The 20,874-nt window shown below is 48.5% G+C and overlaps 1 protein-coding gene across 1 annotated transcript in view; it reads right to left on the bottom strand.

The window, feature by feature from the left end:
• Positions 1-329: 329 nt before the first annotated feature.
• LOC144179768 (uncharacterized) overlaps positions 330-20,874 on the bottom strand; it is a 567,716-nt gene continuing 547,171 nt past the window's right edge. Inside the window, 2 exon segments of the mRNA XM_077708207.1 lie at positions 330-5,674; positions 14,717-14,954. Coding sequence (XP_077564333.1) covers positions 14,724-14,954 — 231 coding nt within the window. The 3' untranslated portion in view covers positions 330-5,674; positions 14,717-14,723.

Genomic DNA, 20,874 nt, shown 5'->3' with positions numbered 1-20,874 from the left:
GAGTGCAAATCAAGGAGCAGAAAAGGAGCAGTGTTTTTCACCAAAATTCAAGACTGCAGTGAGGAGAATCGGTACCACTTGCTGCCCAAATAGGGCTAAAAGACTGCGTCACATGAACAGAAGCCAAAAATGAACTCCTATTGGTGTTATTGTTGCGCAGCTATCAGTTTGCTTAGCAGTGCCCATAAATGGCAAGAAAGTAAACTTTCATACTGCAAAGGCCGCAAAGTGTGTAGAAATTCCGGACTGCTAGGGGCTAAGCTTTACCGCAGTTTTTCAGAAATGCGTGTCCCAAAAATAAGACAAATGAGCAAGTTCTCAGCCGCGAAAAATGGTTCCAAGTTTTATTTCCTGTGCAGCACTACTACAGAACATTCACAATGTAGAGGACAAAATGAACAAGCTGTCAAGACAATACAGGGCAAAACTTGCAAGGAGATGCTATGAATAAAAGAAGTAAACAGGCTCTGCAACTGTATCTTGGCCTTTGTCAAGCACAAGAATAATATTCTTAGAGTGGGGTGGTTACGACCGCAGACAATCAAAACCGAGTAAACTTTCTGACCTAGACACGTAGGCTTTACGAGCCAACAGAACAAAACGAACAATGGAAGGTCAATATCAATGGCACCCTTTTATCATCTGCAGACCCGGTTTGATTTCAGGCCTGCTCAACACTGCGTACGTAGTGCGCTCTAAGCTCTACTATTCACGAGAAAAGTTTACAACAGTTAAGGGTAGGAGGTGCTGCAGCATTTCCGAGCCAGACAGCCGACAGGAATCATGCGCGCAGCAGTGGGAAGCGATTTCTCTTCCACTCACTACGTACGTCACCCCCCCACCCCTGCACAAGTGTTTGCGAGACCAGAGTCCCTAGGAATGGAGAACACACACCGTGCATTGTGTCCCTGTGTTTATGTGTGTGTTCGTGTCTTCTGTACGCAAGAAAAAAGCCCGTACGAAATGGATCAACATCGACAATCACGCAGGCGATGATGTACAAAAAAATGCCACAGCCGCACCCATGTGAAGAAGAATAGTGATATGACGCACGCCACCAGCCAAGCGCACATGCGCACTCACTGACTTGATGCTCTCTTTCAACTAGCTAAGCCCGCTCTAAGCCTGATGGCTTTTGACACCACTTGAGCTCTGCGCAAAGCAGTAGATTCAAGTGACCGCGGAGGGCCTGAATTTAAATCCGCTGCCCGAGGCTGAATCAATATACAAACGCGCATATATGATCCCTGGGTGCGATTGGTATGCAAATAGTGCACTCCGTAGAAATGCTGCCCTATGTGTAAAACACTTTGGGGTCTACCTTGGAGAGTAGACGAAGATATGTGGTAGAATGGACTTCCTTTCTTCCTCCCCTGGCATCTCTGACGATTCGCACACCTTTAATGCCAATCGCCTACGGCTAAAATGAATTGCAAGCTCTGTGCAAGCATGTATCACCCGTACAACACCCTTGAAACAAAACTGTCCCTGGTTTCCACGGCACCAAAGATTGTTGCAAGTCATGTGCAGAGCATGCTTTGTGCACATACTAGTAAGGGAAGTGCAGTCAGAGTCCTAACCTTGCCTTGGTATGTTACCACTGGACAATGTAAAAAAATGTGCGGCAACGAAAAAGAAGGGGGGTAGGCTGACCTCAAGGCACATGTGCTGCCACCTAGCACAGTGATTAACCAGATAGCAGTGAGTGCAACGGCTGCACCGGCGTAATGTTGCCCCCTTATCAATGTGCCGATAGTCTTCGAGTTCGGGTGAACTCGATGAACTTCGGATGAACTTACTGCCACCAACAACCCGCCTGTGGTTGTTGGTGGCAGTAAGTTCACAAACACAACAGTTAATAGTGCAAATAAGGAGCCATATAGAAAGTGCAGATAAGGAGCCACTTTAGAAAGCAGGTGGAACATTGCCCTGCGCAGGATATCTGATCATCGTAATGCACTTTCACACTCTGCACAACAATAAAATGCATACTGTTGTAACACACACTCTGATGAGAGAACAGAAAATCTGCAGTCGTGTACAACTGCGCTACGAAAAATAAAGGCAACACACTCGCAACGTTAGGACTTTAGCGTGCTGTAAGCGTCACCGACTTTCTCAGACCCAGGCGTGGCACACTTGTAAATGTGGATCACCTTTTAACCTTTTCTTGTTTTAAGTGTAACACCCACACGCTGTGCACATGCTTTCCGCAGCAAGCAAGCGCCACTGCCCCCTTTTGAAAGCACACTCTTGGGACAAAGACGAGCTGACAATGAAAACTTAGCACCAAAACACGGAAACCTGTTATAGTGAGACACAACAACGAATTACGTGACATCTGGACCCCCAAAAAAGAACTCTCAGCAAAAGTCATTTACACAATCAAGTGCGGTGACCCAATATCAGGTGTCGATGTGTATGAGAGACTCTGAGGCAGACTGCCATTTTCTGGTTGGCGCGACACAAAACTATCTACAGCGCTATTTACCATGTCAATATGCACAAAAGAGAGGGAGAGAAACAAAGAATAGAGATAGATGGACGTACTCATGATTAAACATCGGGACAGAAAGAAATACACTAGATATGACATACTCCTTGACTTAGATGTTTGTGCTGGGAAGGAGGAGGCACCCACTCCAAAGTCTGCTTGAAATCAGGCTAGGTGTTCGCATCTGCTAGTTCACTCCTCTCATCATGCACCGATAAGCATATTCAAAGCATTTAGGAACCAGTTTCTCCTACGCACCTGCATTGTGTCTGTGTGTGTGTGTTCTTGGGTGCTTCTCAGTCGAGCTAATGGCAGACCAGAATAGAAACAAGCTGTACAAGCTGACATAAACGGCACAAAAATTAACGCTGTGAAAGTTTCTTCAAACCTTGTGTAATAAAAGAACAATCAAATAAGAATTCAGGGTTATCTACTAGGGAGAGTAATCATGGAAGGGATATCTATTCATAGAGCTTTGGCAATGCTGCATGCCGCTTGAGGCTTGACAGGCTATCAATGAAATGCTTTCGAAAGCTGCGATCCCCAGTCAACAACTGCCAATTCTGTAAAAAGAAAAATTTGCAGAAACTGCACTCATCATGCACTTGCCTAATCAAAAGTTCCACCATCCCTTTGGCAATGAAATAAAGGAAACACAGAGTGCATTGACTGGTATGAGAATAAAACACAAGCCTTGCATGGCACTTTGTTTAACTGCCATATTCTGGTTACCGTGTCACAGTGCCCAATTTGTGCAAGAGCCAGGCTCCTATGTTAGCAAATATAGTGACATCACTCCTAGCTTGCCCGAGAACTACCAGCGAGAACTTGGCCCAGTCCACATAGAAAGCGAGGAACAATGTATCGTTATAATTAATGCTGCTTTCTCACTTCCTAGTCAGGAACATGAGCCCAATGCTGCCTTTCTTTTTCTTTTATGAAAGGCTGCATTCACACGGAGACTTTCAAACCTCATGCAGCCAGCGAGTTGCTAGTTTTACTCCAATCGGCCATGTTTACAAGAGACTTATCGCAAATACTGGGCAAAGAATAAGTACTGCAAAATTCAATAAAGGAGAAGCAAGGATGGAAATGAAATGAATTCTGGATTGCAGTATATAGGCAAGGCAGAAATGCTTGAAGTGTTCTCAGTAACACCAATAGTTAATTTCCCCGACTTTGTGATGTGAGTGATAAAACGGACTGGAGCCTCCTGTGAACACCGCCCCGGTCACGTAGCTGGCTTTACTCTTGTCCAATATTCGCTCGTGATTGCTTTCATGCTAACTTTCTACACTCATTGGTAGCCATGACACCACACAGTTAAATAACAGTGTGTGTGTGTGCTGGTGTGCACATGTGCGAATGTTCCAGAGCAAATGAAATCAATTTAAAGGTTGCTCAACTCTCCCATGCATTTTTTTTAGATTCAAATGTGTGAGAGACACAAAAAAATGTGCTTGAAAACACTAGATAGCCACATGAGTAGTAGATTGTGACGGACAACGGTTACGTTTACGTGGAAATTCTGAATTTTATCGGTAACCTGTGTGCATTGCACATATGGAGCTACAGATACACTGATTTCCATTTTGCTTCTCCAGCCCACTAGCACTAAAAATGCTGTTTGTAAGGTAAGGAAAAAGAACACGGACATAAAATCACACTCTAGTAGATTAGTATTATCAGCCCTCTGGACGGGACAATATGAGAGGATTCTTTGTCAACTGCTGTGCAAATGAAGAGATAACAGGTGAATCAATGCCCACAATGCAAAACATGAAAATATTGTTAATGGTAAATTTACACGGACAATATTTTGCTGATGACTTTAAAAAACTTGTTTTATGATGCAAGTGCGAGTGAAAAACATTATGTTATGCCATATATATGTATATATATATATATTTGCTGCATGAAGATGCAGTGTCCTTTTTACAGGAAATAGTAGCCACAAGTGCAGGAAAACACGACAGGTAAGAGGAAGCTGTGATTTATAAAGCTGAGATTTTTTTCTCGTCAAATCAGCTTTTTTCAACAGTATCAAAAGTTTAACCCCAGATTATATGCAGGTGCGCACCCACATTGAAGTCTTGTGGTCAACACTAACTTTACACATTAAACCTGTCTTGCAAGCACACTTAGGCACCAAAAGCAAAACAAAACAGAAAAAGCTGCACTTCAAGACTACAACCTCGCACGAGCGCCCAATTTGTCCCGAGGTGTGTCTGGAATTCTGGTGCACCGGAAACAATATGAACATCGAAAGACACTCCGAGAGGAAAATAAACGCACGCCTAGACATATAGCAACTAGCAGCACATCTAGTTCGCGTCCGCAAAGAAGACAGTTTCTGCATGACCTTTGCCTGAGCCACATCTGCCACTACAACAACGCTGCAGGAATGACAAAACATCACTCGCCTAAGCTACAAAGCACGGCAATTTTAGCACCCCCTCCCCCTTTCATTAAGACGTTTGCCTGGAAAAAAAAAGGAACTCGACTCAAACCTCAAATTATGAAAGGAAGAAAGGGAAGTGAAAAGAATAATGTGTTAACATGTCAGCCGGCCACATCTTCACAGCAAGCGTTTTGAAAGCAGCAGGATGCACCGCTTAGTGTCACAAAAACAACACTGAACTATGACAATTGACGACAATGTGCGAGGAAATGATATACACCAAACAGCACAGAAAAAAAAAAAAAAAAGAAAAGATCAAGAAGCTGCTTGGAGCCCCATTACAAGGGGCACATGACAGCTTCACAGTGAGTGCAACGTTCCTGCCGTTGTCCCCCACGAGCTCGCAAGGCCCGAGTGCTTCCTTCCTGTTGATGTGGGACTAGTTTGCCAGACTGTCGTCGCACGCTTTGTGGAACGAGAGAGGTCACATTCCTTTTTTTCTTCTTCAAACCTCCTTCACTCCTCCTCTGCGCTTGCCATCACCACACCGCAGGCACGTAGACAGTTTTTTTGCGGAATCAGAGTCCACCCGCTCGCTGAGTTGTCAGGCCTTCTCTTTCGTGGTTGACTGTGTACACACGAAGTGCTGAAGGGGACGGCTGTCGCGCCTTCCCGCTTCAAAGGAGTTTCCCAAAGTTTCGTTGGCGTCTGTCGACATAGATGAGTTGGCAAGGCATCACCTCCTCCTCCCATTCCTCCCACCCAGGCCCAGGGTAGTGCTGCAGTCACAAGAAAAGGTAAAGCAGGGTCTCATTACCGGCTTGCACTAAACCAACGTTCGCAAAGTAAAAACGTAAAAAGAAAACTTCTGCTGCACTGCAACAGATAACCCCCCTACAAGCCACAAAGCAGCCTGCTGCCTGCAAAGCTGACAACCGCAAGCCAGCAGGCACTAGTGACCGACAATGGTTAAGCACGAAGCAAACAACTGATGTATTCGTGCCTGGCCGTAGCAGCTCTCCACCACCACACAGTGCAGTAAAAGGAAACAAAAGGATTGGCTATCACAAGTTCACAAAAACTGAGTCTTCTCATCGAGTCGCTTTTTCAAAGACTGTGGTCTTTCTTGGGTTACTAAAACCCGAAAATTTTGCTCTGCCTGCCTGCCTCTTGATTCAGCCACCCATCCAAAAGTTTAAAGAATTCCGAGATGGGAAGTTTATATAGGCAAAACCTTTTCAAACCACTTAATCTATTACCATCCTTCATAGTTGTGAACATCGTTGAGCAAAAATAAAAACATTAGGCATTTCCGAGGCAAAACTTTCATACATAACTGCTACTAGGCAGTGTTCCTTTAATTGAAAATACATGTGTTATGCGTCCTTGATTTTGTGATAGCATATACAAAAATATGCATTAAATACAATGTTCTGACCCAAAAATATAAAGAGAGCTCGCGCCCAAGCCTAGATCTCGAGGCTCTATTCCAAGTCCAACAGTAACGATGTGCAAGCAGTGGAACGCGGAAAAATTGAATTGACTGGAGCAAACCTCAACAGTGTTTATCATGCAAGGAACGAGATTGGAGGGGGAAGAGCGTGAAGGGTAAGCGGGGGAGAGAAGAGAGTCATTTACGTGGAAGGGGCAGCAAAAGGCTGCCCTATTCCAACGACATTTGCAGCAAAGTGAGCAGATATGCGCCCAATTTTGTTTCTGTCAGCTGTACCTTACAGATTCACAAGTGTCTTCAGGCAGACACACCGCGTCTCATAATGTCGAAAAGCGTGTTGAATGCCTCGGCCGCAAATGAGCAGGGAAACTTGTTGTGCTTGAAACGCTTTGCAGGTACACTCAAACCTCAATGTAACGAAACCCCAATGTAACAAACCGCGTAATTTTTTTAACTTCAAGTGTTTGCACACCATGTATTTTCAAACTCTGTGTAACGAAGTCCCGTTTGCCGAAATTTCAATGTAACGAAGTTTCATGAAGAATCAGGCATGACATTTTTGTTGTAGAAGTAGATTTTAGGAGACACGAACACCAAAACGAGGTCTCGATAAAACGCGAACAGTGACACTTGCCACCAAATGCCGTGGTAGCAGCGAGCAACAGAGTCCGCAAGTGTACGTAATGCTACAAGCTCCTTGCCTACAAGCTGAGTAGGGCGCCTTTTGTGGAGGAGTCGGCGAGTCTGGCAAGTATGGTTTGCAAAACAGCCACTAGCGGACACCTGCGCTGCCGCTGCATACCGCCGAGCTGGCCGAGCCACCGGCCCCACTGACGTCGCTTTCTTTTTTGTGTTCACTCGTGTTGGTTACTTCGTTCGCTCGCTCAGATCGCTCGCTCGAATTTGTGGGTTGCTATGAGCTCTTACAAAAGAAAAGTTTTGTTCTACGAAGACAAGGCGAAAATCATTCGTGCAGTCACCAGTACCGAAAAGAAGAAGGCTGCCGTTGAATGCTTCGGAGTTGCGCACAGCTCCCGGCCAACAATACTCACGGCAAAAGACACCATACTCGCTTTGCTGCAGAGTAGAACAAGTGGTCAGTGTAAGCGACTGAAGCTGGCAGTTTATGAAGACATGGACAAGGCAGTCTTCAAATGGTTTATGCCCACCCGGGCACAGAATGTTCCCGTGTCTGGTGCCGCCCGCCAAAAGACTTTGCCTGCATGTTGGGTAGCGACAATTTTCAAGCCAGTAGCGGGTGGCTCCACCGGTTCAAGGCTCAGCATGCGGTTGTTGGCAAAGTTGTGAGCGGGGTCATCGTCTGCCAATGAATCGGAATATGCTGCATGGATTGCAAGAGAAATGCCTGAAATCTTGGAGCGCTATGTGCCTGCAGACATCCACAACGGCGACGAAACCGGACTTTTCTACCAAATGCTGCCAAATCGCACACTCGCTGTTAAAGGTGAGCAGTGCCACGGCGGCAAGCAGAGCAAGCTCCGCATTTCGATTCTTCTGTGCGTAAACATGAACGGCAGTGACAAGAGGACGCCCCTTGTGACCGGGAAGAGTAAAAAGCCCCATTGAATTAATGCTCACAGCGCGAACAATTAGACAAAGGACGAAAAAGAGTGGCTACATGGACATGTGCAGCGCTTGTCCGCGTAGCCACACTCCTTCATCCTTCATTTAATTGTTCGCACTGTGAGCATTCATTCGATGGAGTACAGACTCGCCCAAACTCTCACGTTAAAAAGCCCCGCTGCCTGACCAACTCCCGGAAGCTCAGTGTTACCTACACGTCAAACAGTAAGGCGTGGACGACGGGAGACATATTCCGCACTTGGCTACAAGCCTTCGATGCTGAGACGGAGGATGCTGGCCACAGCGTGTGCCTTGTGCTCGATAATTGTACAGGACACCACGTCGAGGATGTAGAGCTCTTGAATGTGGAGCTGAAGTTCCTGCTGAAGTTCCTTCCAATTGTACGGAGCTCGTCCAGCCGCTCGACCAAGGCATCATCAACAGCCTCAAGTGTGCCTACCGTAAGTGTGTGATCGAAGAGTTTTTGCTGGATCTGCATGTGAAATGCCCCACGAAAGTGGATATCTATCAAGCAATGGAGATGCTTACTGCCAGTTGAACGGCCACGTCAAAGGAAGCAGTTGTAAATTGTTTCCGGGAAGCTGGTTTTCACGACCTGGAAGGTGCCACAGGGACTGGAACAGGCAGTGGTGGTGTCGACTAGGAGCACGAAGAGATGGCCAATGACCAGGCTCTCCACGCCGCATGGCATAACCTACAAGGCGATGGAGCCGCCCCTGATAACGTCACTGTTGATGACTACCTTTATGTGGACTCTGCTGTGATCGCAACAAAGGAGATGACCAACGAGGCGATTGCAAGCAGTGTTCATGGAGACATGGAAGACCACAACTACAGCGATGAGCCCGACGGGCCAGACACTGGCGACGTGCCCAGCAGCTCTGAAGAGGCGGATGCCATCGATGTTTTGAGGCAGTTCGCGGGCAGCCAGCAGGACGAAGACACGACACAAGCCATGTGGCTGCGTGAACAATGCATGACGCAGCTTCTCATGTCTAGGGTGGCCCAGAAGAAAGTGACAGACTACTTTCAGCCAAAATAAAGTTTTTTGAGGAGCTGTGAGGACCCAGAAAAAATGCTTGGAATTTTTTTTATATGACGTGATTAACGCGTGCTGACACACATTTTAAGCGGCAACGGTTAAGCTCTGACGGTGCATTGCTTTTTTTTTCCTTTTAAGGGAAATGCACCATTCTGGCAATCGGTAAGTAGTTTAGCGGTAACCACATGGAGCAATTTTTGCGAGTGATGCGACGGTGATCCGTAACAGCCCGTATCAATAGCTCGCCGAGGCAGCCACATTTTTGAGAGCGATTGCGCAAGCGACAGCGAAATGCGATCCCAATACTGCCTCGCTGTGCCCAAAAGGTTTTTTTGTGTGTGCAGTTGTCACAAAAACGGAAAATAAAACGTATTTCAGTAAGCAGAGGACCGCACTTTTCTAGAATGCACTGGGCTGCCATGGTGCCACCGCTCGCCCCTTCTCGTTCTCCCCCTAAGCCGGAAGTTGTGCCCCTCGCGCCACTTCCTGGCGATGAGCGAAGTTTTTTGGCGAGCCAAAAATGAGTGGAGCAATGTGTGTTTTCCTTCGTGGCAAGAAGTATTTCTTCACTTGTCGTGTCGCTCCCCGTTTCGCTTGCAAGAACGCTACATGTGGTTAGCGCTGATATCTCCTTTGCTTCATGGCGGCATCAGTGCGCCAGCCATATTTGCGTGCCATTTCTGCTTGCAGGAACTGCTTCACGTGGTTACCTCTTTGTTTTAACCGTGAATTTCAATGTAGTGAAGTTTCAATGTAACGAAGTAAGTTACTAATTTTATTGACTTCGTTACATCGAGGTTTACCTATTTTCAATAAACGACTATTAGGGCCTTCATGCTTTGATTTCAGTCTCCTTCTAAATTGCCCTGAAAAAAAAAAAAAAGTTTTCCCAGGAATGAATTAGTGCACAGTAGTGAAGCCAACTATTGTGAGCTTGGTCTATAGACCACTTGTGAGCTTGGTCCATTGTGAGCTTGGTCTAAAAGTCCTAGGGCCTTCATACTTTCATTAGATTGCTCAAAGTTGCCACTCATTCATGTTGTCATGAGACCAGCAAAAGTCTCATTGGACAAGCTGTGTTGTTATGATTCTGGCACTCACAGAGGGATCAAATTGAAAGGATGAACACAACACAACACACATTAAAAGCCCATTCACTGAACAGCCAAAATTTGAACTTGTGGCAGAGGTTTGCATGAAAACTCGAAAAAATGTGCATTTCAGTAGTAAGCAAATTTTGCATCCAATGCACCCTCATATTGGAGGCTTCAAGCAAAGACAGTGTGCACCATGAGTGCCCACAAAAGCTATTGTATTAACACTTATCACATAAACATTGATTGATTGTAGGGTTCAACGCGTCGCACGGGCGATGAGGCACGCCGTAGTGAACCGTTTCGTATTAATTTTTACCGCGAGGGTATCTTTAACGTGCGCCGAAATCTCGCCCACACATGCGTTTTTGCATTTCGCCTCCATCAGAAAAGCGGCCGCCGTGGCCGGGCATCGAACCCGTGTCCTCGCGCTCAGCAGCACAACACTTATCACATAAACAAACACACTGTTCATTGATATAACCAGAGTCCCTCAATGCTTTTCGGTCCTGAAACTCCATCGTAACACTGTGGGAGGAGGTTGCTATGTCGCCGAAGCCGCTGCATGGTGGCACTGGAAGCACGGAGGCGGCAGATGAGACCTGTGCGCTGCGTTGACGAAGCTGGGCTCTCATAGAATCCGGCGGCGTCAGTTTTCGCCGTTTCGAGGAATTAGTTGGTCACAACTTTTAGATAGCCGACTGATAGCAACTCTGGGAGCTGGCCATCAACCCTCGGGCGGCCTCTCTTAAGTATTGTTTCTACAACGTGTGCCGAAATCGTGCTCAGTGCTGACGAAATTCCCGCCTTTGTCAACATGACGTGTGCGTCGTGTATGAGAGTCCCTCAAAAGCATTGAGGGGTTCTGGCATCACAAAAGGAGCTGTCAGTCCCTCCTCACATGTGTTCGTTGTCCCTGTGACGCTAGACCCGTAACGAATTTGAACCTCACGGCGTACCTTGGGCGCCACGGCGTGCCTTTCCCTATTCACTTCTGGCTCCACAAATAACATCGCATCGAGCGTAACCCCACCGATTCGGACACACCCGCGCTTTGCACGCTTTAATGTGGTAATTACCCTCGGCACTTAGAAGGACCTTCCGCTGGTGTCACAAGGTACCCTTGGCGCCGCTTGGACTGAAGACTACAAAGGTGCGGCTGCCGCAAAGGGACATTGATAACCCTTCCCTGGTTGGGATTACTTTTCTCGGTTAAACGCGCAACAGGGCTTGGCACCGGCTAGTCAATGCCAAAATGCCTTTAAGTATCTGTTTTTATCTTCTACTGACATTTCTTGCAATGACATGGTTCTTTTCAAACATGTCTTGAAAAATTTGATATTTTAAATATGCATGTTGTGGAAAGGTCGCACCAGCACTTTTCCCTCTGTTCTTGTGCTCCTGCACCAAAAGCACCACCTTTCTTATGCTTGCATGTGCTCATTAGTCCCTCCGAGATTTTTGTTGTTCAGAAAATGTTTTTGCCTTCCTTGATCACTCTCCTATTTGTATGTATCTACACTTCTGCCCATTTTCTATTTATTTCCATTCCTATTTTTTGCCTTTTTGTATGCCTTATATTCACGTACTCAGTGCCTTACCCGAGAAGGCCAGGGACTGTTGGTAAGCACGAACGAACGAACGAACGAACGAACGAACGAACGAACGAACGAACGAACGAATAGCGTGCCCGGTTCGGCGATGAAGTACACAATGGCTGGGGAGGCCCTGAGGTTAACTCTTAATCTACAGACGATAAAATTTGGTTACAATACAAAACTTACCAATCAATGAACAGACATAATTCAGAAGAAAACAGATTACTTAAATGCACTTAGCTAAATATATTTAACTCACAGGGGCCTCCCTGCATCTGCCCTCTTTTGATCGACCCCCAAAAACACCAAGCACTTAGTTTTATTACACAAACACCACGCCTCCAAAAGCATGCCCCAACACAAAGTGAGGAGGACCTACTAACACACTCTGGGCCTCTGATTGGCCACAACAACATTCCCCGAATGTTTGTGCACAAATTATGATGTGATTCACACTATCACTCATGAACATCACGACACAAGTACAACCCAGATTAAAACCGACCAACTTAAAGCCAGTCTGATCGCTGGGCATCGACCTTCGGGCTGTCTTTTTAAAGTATCATTCAGTTGACGTGCGCCGAAATTATGCCAAACATCGATGAAATTTCCGCGTTTGTCAACACGCTGCTCGCATAACAAAATGAGCTGTCATGTCAGTCCATTGTCCCCTACCTCCACCATAGTGGCGACACTCAAGCCCATAACGAATCGGACACTCACTGCGTACCTCGTACTTTACAACTGCCGCAGCGGCGCGCCTTTCTCTATCCCTTTCTCGCCCCACGATTGACCTCGCAGTGAGCATAACCCCGCCAAGCAGGACGTACCCGTGCCTATCACACACTAATGCGGTAATTACCCCCGATACTACAGAGAGACAGCGATCCCATTGTATGCAGACTAAATATGAGTGATAGCACACTATTCTCTGCACTGTAAACAAATGCCTTGAACATGCAGCAGCTTCAGCGGTGCGCTTTGCGTGCGGGTGGTGTGGGATGCCCCCTCCCGGACAGTGGCGACCCTCGCGGCAGCTTTTGTCCCTGTATCAGACTGCGGCCGGAGTTTCGTGACCAGAAAAGCATTGAGGGACTCTGATATAACCATCAATTTCACCTTGCCTATCAACAGCACCGGCTAGCTTTGATACCAACAAAGAATTGAACAGGTGGTATGGCGACGGAGAAGACTTTAGGCGGCACATGGGTTTGGGATAAAAACCTGGTCAAAAGGGCGTGAACTGCTATGCATTACTGATGTGAGCAGCGTGCCTGTGGCCAGGCAGCCAAGTTGGTGATGTGTGTCGCTCTTCTCTTCTTCAAGCAAATCCTGTCTCTTTGGCCTTGCACGCATTGCCCCAGATTTTATGATTTCCGGCCACTGTATCGGCAATGCTGCGGGTCAATTTTTATTTGTACCTGCGACCTTCTAGTTGCCATAGCAGGGGTGGAACAGGGTACATGTCTTTGGGAGCAGTTCTGGGTGCAGGCAAAATGGCATTTTGGCGCAGGCTTGGAGCCACCAGAAAGGCCGTTTGGCAGGGGGCTGGCACAACAAGCATGCTCTGGCAGTCCCTGCCAATTAAGTTTAATCTCTTAATCTACTATATTAGGTATTGTACCGTGCAATAGAGCCTACCCCGAATCAGGAACACCATTCTTGCACTATATCTGGCAATTTACAGCATTCGGAGTTATCTACGTTCGGACCCAGCGAGTGCGCAGCGTTATCACCGTTTAAAGGCGCAGAGCCAAAGGGGATCAGATAACAAACAGGCCTCGCTTCGTGTCCGGGAGACTGCAATGTTACGGGAACTCACGACAGCATTCCGTAAAACAAGGCGTTTGCTTGCGTTTTTTTTCATCAAACAATGGTTTCAGTGCGTGCGAAGCACAACACAGCTTTGTCTGCGTCCGTCATGGCGTTGCGAGAGTTGATGAACATATGCCGTTGACTATATAATGAGAGCATCCTACAGGGCACAATTAATGCTGCATGTACCATCCTTCACAAACGCAAAGGTAACCCCAAAGTTTACGGTCGAAAATGAATAATTGCCTCACAACAAATGCAAACCGAATTAACAAGCGAGGGCAAAGCATCCCATACCCTGTTCAACACATGCAGCTATGCTTATCAAAAATGGTCGCCTAAACAAAGTTCACCTCCAATAAACTGCAAACTTTCGCGGAAATATTATTCTGTGCCCTATCTCTTTGCCATGAGACAGCAAAACATTTCGCCCACTTTTGGTCATTTTCCATTTATTGTGGGGCAGCGGCCGGCCCAGCAAATAAAACTGTGCAAATGCGACAGAAATAAATCCAAAGTTAAGGCAGAGAGAACTCTTAGTGCCTGCGGCCTTCGAGCTAAGCAAAAGCCAACTTCCATAGCTGCTCATAGCCTTGAAGCCACAATTGCATTGAAACCAAAGCCATGACATTTTAACCAAGTTTTCAGGAACGGGGCACCATGGCGGTCTATCTTACGGCTCAATTTGGGCTCTGCAGTGCAGGACGGAACTGATAAACAAGTTTGGTGCAATAGGGGCGGTTGGGCGCATGACTGCACAGGTAAACAAGTTTGGCGCCCAATGGCGCAATTGGCGCAGTTGTTCCACCCCTGCCAAAGGCACTACTAGATGTCCCTTGAAGATACTTCAGTAAAGCTTCTCGTTAGCGAGTTGGTTTGCATCTGTAGGCATAGTCTTCACATAGCAAAGACGAGGCCAGTGACAAACACAATGGGCGCTACTCACAACTGTTTATGCAACAAGAGCCACACCCAGCCCTTTGTTAAGTGTGAAATAGGCGCTGTTTATGAGATTTCTGTTGACACGTCTTGAAGCATACATCAGCCAACATGTTGCCTGTGGTAATGCACTCTATTGGCAGCCAACAGAACCAAGTCACACTGCAAAGGCCGCGATCCTGCAGCCCAGTTTGGCAAAATGAAAAATATTTGAAAGAAGCAGAGGTGTTTTGTATGAATGAGGTGCGAGGAGTCAGTGTGCGGGGGGAGCTCACCTGGCGCTCAGTCCTTGAACTTGTGGCGGGAGCGGGCGGCCGGCGCCATGTCGGCCTCGGAGAGGAACTCGAGGTACCCCTCAGCGCCGGTGAAGATGACGTCGACCCAGATGCGCATGGCCTCGGCCGTCGGGGCCATCAGGTGGAAGGTGCGCTCGTACGTCTTCACGCAGAAGGTCACCCGCGGGTTCGGGCTTTTCACCGAGTGCAGGTGGTCCACATACACCTCCTCAATGGCCTGCAGGCAGCAGCAGCAGGGGTGTGCACGGTCAGTACACACTCGGGAGAGCTCCTTGAAAGCGGGCTTAGCATGCCAAGCACACCGCTACGAATTCCCATCAACCTTGCTTTTTGTTGTTGCAGACAATGTTCACTTGGGGGAGCAAAAACCTCAGCAGAACACATTGTTGGGAAAGTTGGTGCTGTGGGAACGCGACCTTAGCGCGTTCCCTTTGGTTCGGCTTCGCCACACCGCTTGCTCCTCGCGGGAACTTGCTCGGCAAGACGTCGGCGAGGGGGATCTACCTCCTCGCCGTAGGAGTTGTCTTTAAGCCGGCGAGCACGCGCGGGAGGCAAGCTGCGCGGGGAGAGTTGGAGCTCGGGAAGCGAGGCGAGAGGACGTGCCTAGCGACCTCCTTCCTTCGAGGACCGGGCAAAAAGGAGGGCGACAATGGCTGCCATCGGTGTCCCAGCGAGGCAAACGCGAGCGCGCTGAGGCGGCGCCCCCGGAGATGACTGTTGTCGCGGTGAGTCGAACCTCTCGATTCCCTTAAATTGCCCGGGCGAGGAACTAGATCCTCGCCGTCAACCAGCTAGCCTGCATGCTCTTTGAATATTTATTATCCTGTAATAAATGTCAATGAGCGAAAACACTTGTCGCTTCCTTTGTTCCGTCGAGCCACGGCCCGCCGCGGCTGGCGCGGTACAGCGCGCAGCCGCGGGGTGGGGGCAGATAGCTTGCTAGCTGGACTGGACGAAACGAGAAGACGAAGACGGATTAGTCTCTCTCGTCGCCGGTTTTGCTATTGCAGGGAAAAGTAAACTAACCTTACTTTTACCCCGCTATAACCCCACATCTGGCGCCCAACGTGGGGCTGGCTCTCGGAACATGGAACATGTCTTTGTTCGGTGTGAGAAAAGTTCTTTGTCCGAACCTGACAAGTGTTACTGCTAGCGTGAATCAGATCGCTAGCGGAGGCAGGCGTACTTTCTTGAGAGCGGAGTGAACGTTGCTACATAGTGCTAGAACATATGAGCGCCGAGTTTTCTCAGTGCGCCGTTTAGGCGGGACGTTTCCGCCGCGGCACGTTGAGGCACTGAAATTCTGAAGTCCAGTACCCATGACGCGCTAGGGCATACGGCCCGCGCTGTAATTGCAAGCCCGAAGTGAGCGAGTACGGAAGCTGAGTTGTTTGGCCCGATTTTCTTTTCTCTGCTGTCTCTTTTATCGACTCCGGGAGTCGGGGCTCTGGGAGCCGTGTGGCCAGGGGCCACGGGTGCCGTATGGGCTGTATGGTGTTGCGGCTCGGCACCGGGCGTTCCGACATCGCGAGACGCGATGGGCGCCGCCGCTCATTAAGCTGTTTGTGTTGCAGCGAGCGGGTAGGGCCGACGACAAAGCCGATGTCTCCTTCACGGCTGTGCGAATGGGGCAGTAGAGCAAGCCTCTGGGTTGCCGGTCGTTGTCAAAGATGCGGGTTGCCCGAAGGCTTTTCGGAGCCGGCACCGCGTGGGAGAGGGCACGACCAAGGAGGACGTGGCTCGGTAGCAGACGGACGGGAAACGGCCCCTCTTCTCCACTGAATGGCGGGGTGCGTGTCGTCGGAATGCTTGTTTTAAGTGGTTCTGCACGTAGCGGGGAAAAAAATCTCCTTCGCCTCGAGAAAGTGAGTTTTTGTGCGCTGTCGGAAACCGTCTTTTGACAGCCGCAATTGTTTAGCGTCGTGCCACGCGGCCGATGCTGAGGAATAGCATTTCTTCCTTGCCTGACTTCATGGCTTGCGGGAATGCCGATGTGATACGCAATGCGAGTTGAGTCACCCAGGCTTGCTTGCTACGCGATGTCTGTGATGCCACCTGCTGCTCCGGGTCGGCGAGCGTTCGAGAGCTGGGGACCACTGGCGGCTGCCCTGGCGTGGCAGCTACTTGGAGGCGGCCTAGACGCGGCGCCGTGGGAGCTACCTACGGCTGGTGTCTTCCTTCGTGGAGGGCGTGTTGGTGCGGGCGGCGCCGTCGTGTGCTTCATCGCTTGGCGTCACTTCGGTGCTGGGCCGCACTTTGCGGTCGGGAGGCTCCTGGGCCTGCTGATACGTCCTCGGCGCATCCTGGCTGAGAGCAGCGGCTGTACGGCGGTCAAATGTCAGCGCCGTCGCTACACTTGCTCGGGCTGGCTTCAGCCCTACCCTTCGAAACCCTGGCCTGCTGTCTTCGGCCAGGGCCGGACGGGACCTGCTGATAATCACCACCGACTGACAAGAGCGGCAGTACGAGCAACGATGCTCGTGTTGGCCGGAGCTGTGTGCTGCGCTGCGTCGAACCTATTGCTGAGAACTCTGCGGTCCCCGTTGCATTGGGCCAGCTGATGCCTTCTCAGCGGGACTTGACGAAAGCAGCCCCGGACACAGCTGTCTACGACGAGACTGCATCTGTGCATGACATGCGTGTTCGAACAACCTCGGTGTTACCTGTGACACCTGAGCGTTACATTGTTAGATCGTGCATGACCGTTAGATTGTGCATGCGGCATGCGATACCTTTGATGACAGCGAGTGCGAGGACAGCTACTGCGCGGGGCGAACCTTCCTGCTTTGTTTAGGTTTATGAACATTGCGTCTAGATGTCCCTGAGTGCTATTCTTTCCACCGTACGGAAATGTTTGAGGTTGGAGGGATGTGGGAACGCGACCTTAGCGCGTTCCCTTTGGTTCGGCTTCGCCACACCGCTTGCTCCTCGCGGGAACTTGCTCGGCAAGACGTCGGCGAGGGGGATCTACCTCCTCGCCGTAGGAGTTGTCTTTAAGCCGGCGAGCACGCGCGGGAGGCAAGCTGCGCGGGGAGAGTTGGAGCTCGGGAAGCGAGGCGAGAGGACGTGCCTAGCGACCTCCTTCCTTCGAGGACCGGGCAAAAAGGAGGGCGACAATGGCTGCCATCGGTGTCCCAGCGAGGCAAACGCGAGCGCGCTGAGGCGGCGCCCCCGGAGATGACTGTTGTCGCGGTGAGTCGAACCTCTCGATTCCCTTAAATTGCCCGGGCGAGGAACTAGATCCTCGCCGTCAACCAGCTAGCCTGCATGCTCTTTGAATATTTATTATCCTGTAATAAATGTCAATGAGCGAAAACACTTGTCGCTTCCTTTGTTCCGTCGAGCCACGGCCCGCCGCGGCTGGCGCGGTACAGCGCGCAGCCGCGGGGTGGGGGCAGATAGCTTGCTAGCTGGACTGGACGAAACGAGAAGACGAAGACGGATTAGTCTCTCTCGTCGCCGGTTTTGCTATTGCAGGGAAAAGTAAACTAACCTTACTTTTACCCCGCTATAACCCCACAGTGCATACTGTTATAAAAATTTAGAGCACAAGAGAAGAAGGAAGACAAGATGAGTGCTTGCAGTGCCGTGCTTCCCTTCGTGACACGTTCTTTGTGCTCTAATTTTTAATGAGCATAGACCCACTCACTTCTCCTGGAGATATAAGGAGAGTTCCCACGTCTTATGTTTGGCAGCCTTATACAGTGCCTTAAAAATGCCTCAACATTGCGCTTGACACAGCAAACAGTAGTACTCCATCATAATTCGACACATTTAGTCAGTTTTCTTGGTGAGTGCTTTTTCTCACCCAGTGACTTACAGCAAAACCAATACTTTAAAGGGACACTAAAGGCTGCATGAAATTTTGTTTTAACTGAAAGATCATACGTTTCCGCAGCTCTCTCGGCTTTTGTTCACCAAAAGACATTGCCTTATTTGCTGAGAAGTAAATAAAGCAGACATTTCTCTCTGCCATTTCCTTTCCAATTTTGGTGACGTAGCCATTGCATCACAAAGTAGCAGTGAGGCACCGGTGCGGTCTACAGGGTAAATGGTCGGTGCTACACGCTCTCACGCTGGCAACAGTAGCTTGTGCATCAACAAGCCAAGGCTGACCCAGACAACGTTGCTCCAGCTGAGTAAGCTGGCTTTGACTTCCATGATTTGTCACCCATGGGACAAGAAATGCTTTTAAATGCTCGAGCGGTCACTGTGCACACCTACAATGGCCACCCATACCCCATCAGTGAGTGAAGCCCTTTCTGAAGCAACAAGTGCCGTATTGAACATTGCGTCTGCGATCATGGCCGTCTCATATTCCTCACGCAAACAACGTGAAATAAACACTCTTTCCCCGGCAGCCGTACCGTGTCGAGTAGTCCTCATGTCCTTGTACGTGGGATGGGGTCTTTTGGGCAACAAGGGTAGAGGTACGCAACACACACCTTTACGGATTGTTTACCAACACTGGCTCACGGCGAACAGAAAAGCACAAGGTCGGATTGGTCGGCTAACCCCCTGCAGCAAGTACACTACGTTTTACTTGCGATAAGATTCGAGCCGGGTGCAGGCACGCTTTATCGACAGCAACATCCGTGCATGGAGAAGGGCAGATTAGCTCATCAAGCCGCCTAGCCACATCCTGTGCCTTCTGCTGCTTCCTGCTGGGGTTATTGCTTCGGCATTCACCGTCGCAGGTTATTGACTTTGCTACCTGCGCACCAATGCTTTTCCAAAAGGAAACTGAAAGTTTGATGGCTGACTAAAGCGTGAGGGAAGCAGCCTGTATCACATTGCATAAGAGTTGTAGTTTGTGTTTTTTTAAATTAGATCAGCCCGTGGAAAGCTTTGATTTACATTTATTCTGCGTGCTTAATTACTTAGGAACTATTTATTTGAAGAAAACGTCTATAGATACTTCTCCAATGAAGTCTCGCTGTTCACAACTTAAGTGACGTCACAAACCGTAGTACCCAAAGGGTGTCGGGCGTCGTCATATGTTTTCACGTTTCTGGCATTCTCTGCCTTATTAACACTTTCCTCCCCATGCCTATTCAAACTGATAGTATACTATCGACGGTTTCAAGTTAAAATTTTGACGTTTTCCCATTTAAATTTGGCGCTTTCTGAGTGCGCTTTGAGAGCTGGCACCATCTGTTGAGTAGAAGAGACACTACATGCTTTTTGGTTTGTTTTTCTGCGCGTCGCTATTTTTTGAAAAGCACTGCCGGTGTCATGTGACGGGCACTTGGATGATACAGAGATGGTGTCGACATCGCGCTACGGCACCGCGGACACGCTGCATTTTTAGCGATTTGGACGACCCTACACGCAACTTTTTGGATGACATTAGCAGCACTGGCTCAGAGGACAACTTTTTGTCATCGGATTTCAGCACCGAAAGTGACAGTGTGCCAAACCGGCCTAGAACCTAATACCCCTGTTCAACACAAGCCCCAGAAAACGCAAAAGTATCAAAACTGTAAATCGTGCTATGACCAAAAAAAGAGTGGGGCAGAAAATCAATGTTTTCTGCGATGCATGTGTGGCCATCCCGTGTTTCGAAGAACCGTTTTGCACAATGGCATGAAACCCACCAGTGAAGTCAAGAAGTTTTACAGTTAGGCGTTTGATATTTGTAGGCGTTTTGCACTGACAGTATATGTACAAAATGTATGTCTTACATTATTTTGCGTGTTTTTTCTGTGTGGAGTAACACCGACATTTTTGTCCCAAAACTTCTCTGTCCAGCTTTTTTCTTTCCAAATAAAGATTTCTGTTTGAAACAATTACCACTGAAAAGGAAATTTACTATTCTACAATTCGATATCCTAGGCTTAATGTTGCACAATTTTTGTGACCGGAGAAAAACTGTTTGCTAGACTACCCAAAACCTCTGATTTTCCCATGGGCAGAAAAGTGTTAACCTGCTAGTTGCCAGAATGGCGTGTTTAGATCGTTGGTACCGTAGTCTACCAATACAGGCCAACCTGTCTCCACCCTTTAGTGACCCTTTAAGAATAATTTACACCACACCAAATCTCCGGCATTTCTAACAGCAACGTGCACTGATGCATTTGTAATAAATGTTGACATTTCTTGTGACCCTGGTACCTGCAGGCATTGTATATAGGCAT

Source organism: Haemaphysalis longicornis, unplaced genomic scaffold, assembly GCF_048455015.1.
Source record: "Haemaphysalis longicornis isolate Haplotype H1 unplaced genomic scaffold, Haemaphysalis longicornis Haplotype H1 scaffold_4, whole genome shotgun sequence".
NCBI lineage: Eukaryota > Metazoa > Arthropoda > Arachnida > Ixodida > Ixodidae > Haemaphysalis > Haemaphysalis longicornis.
The sequence above is the reverse complement of the archived record's forward strand: the minus strand, read 5'-3'. Positions and strand labels throughout refer to the sequence as shown.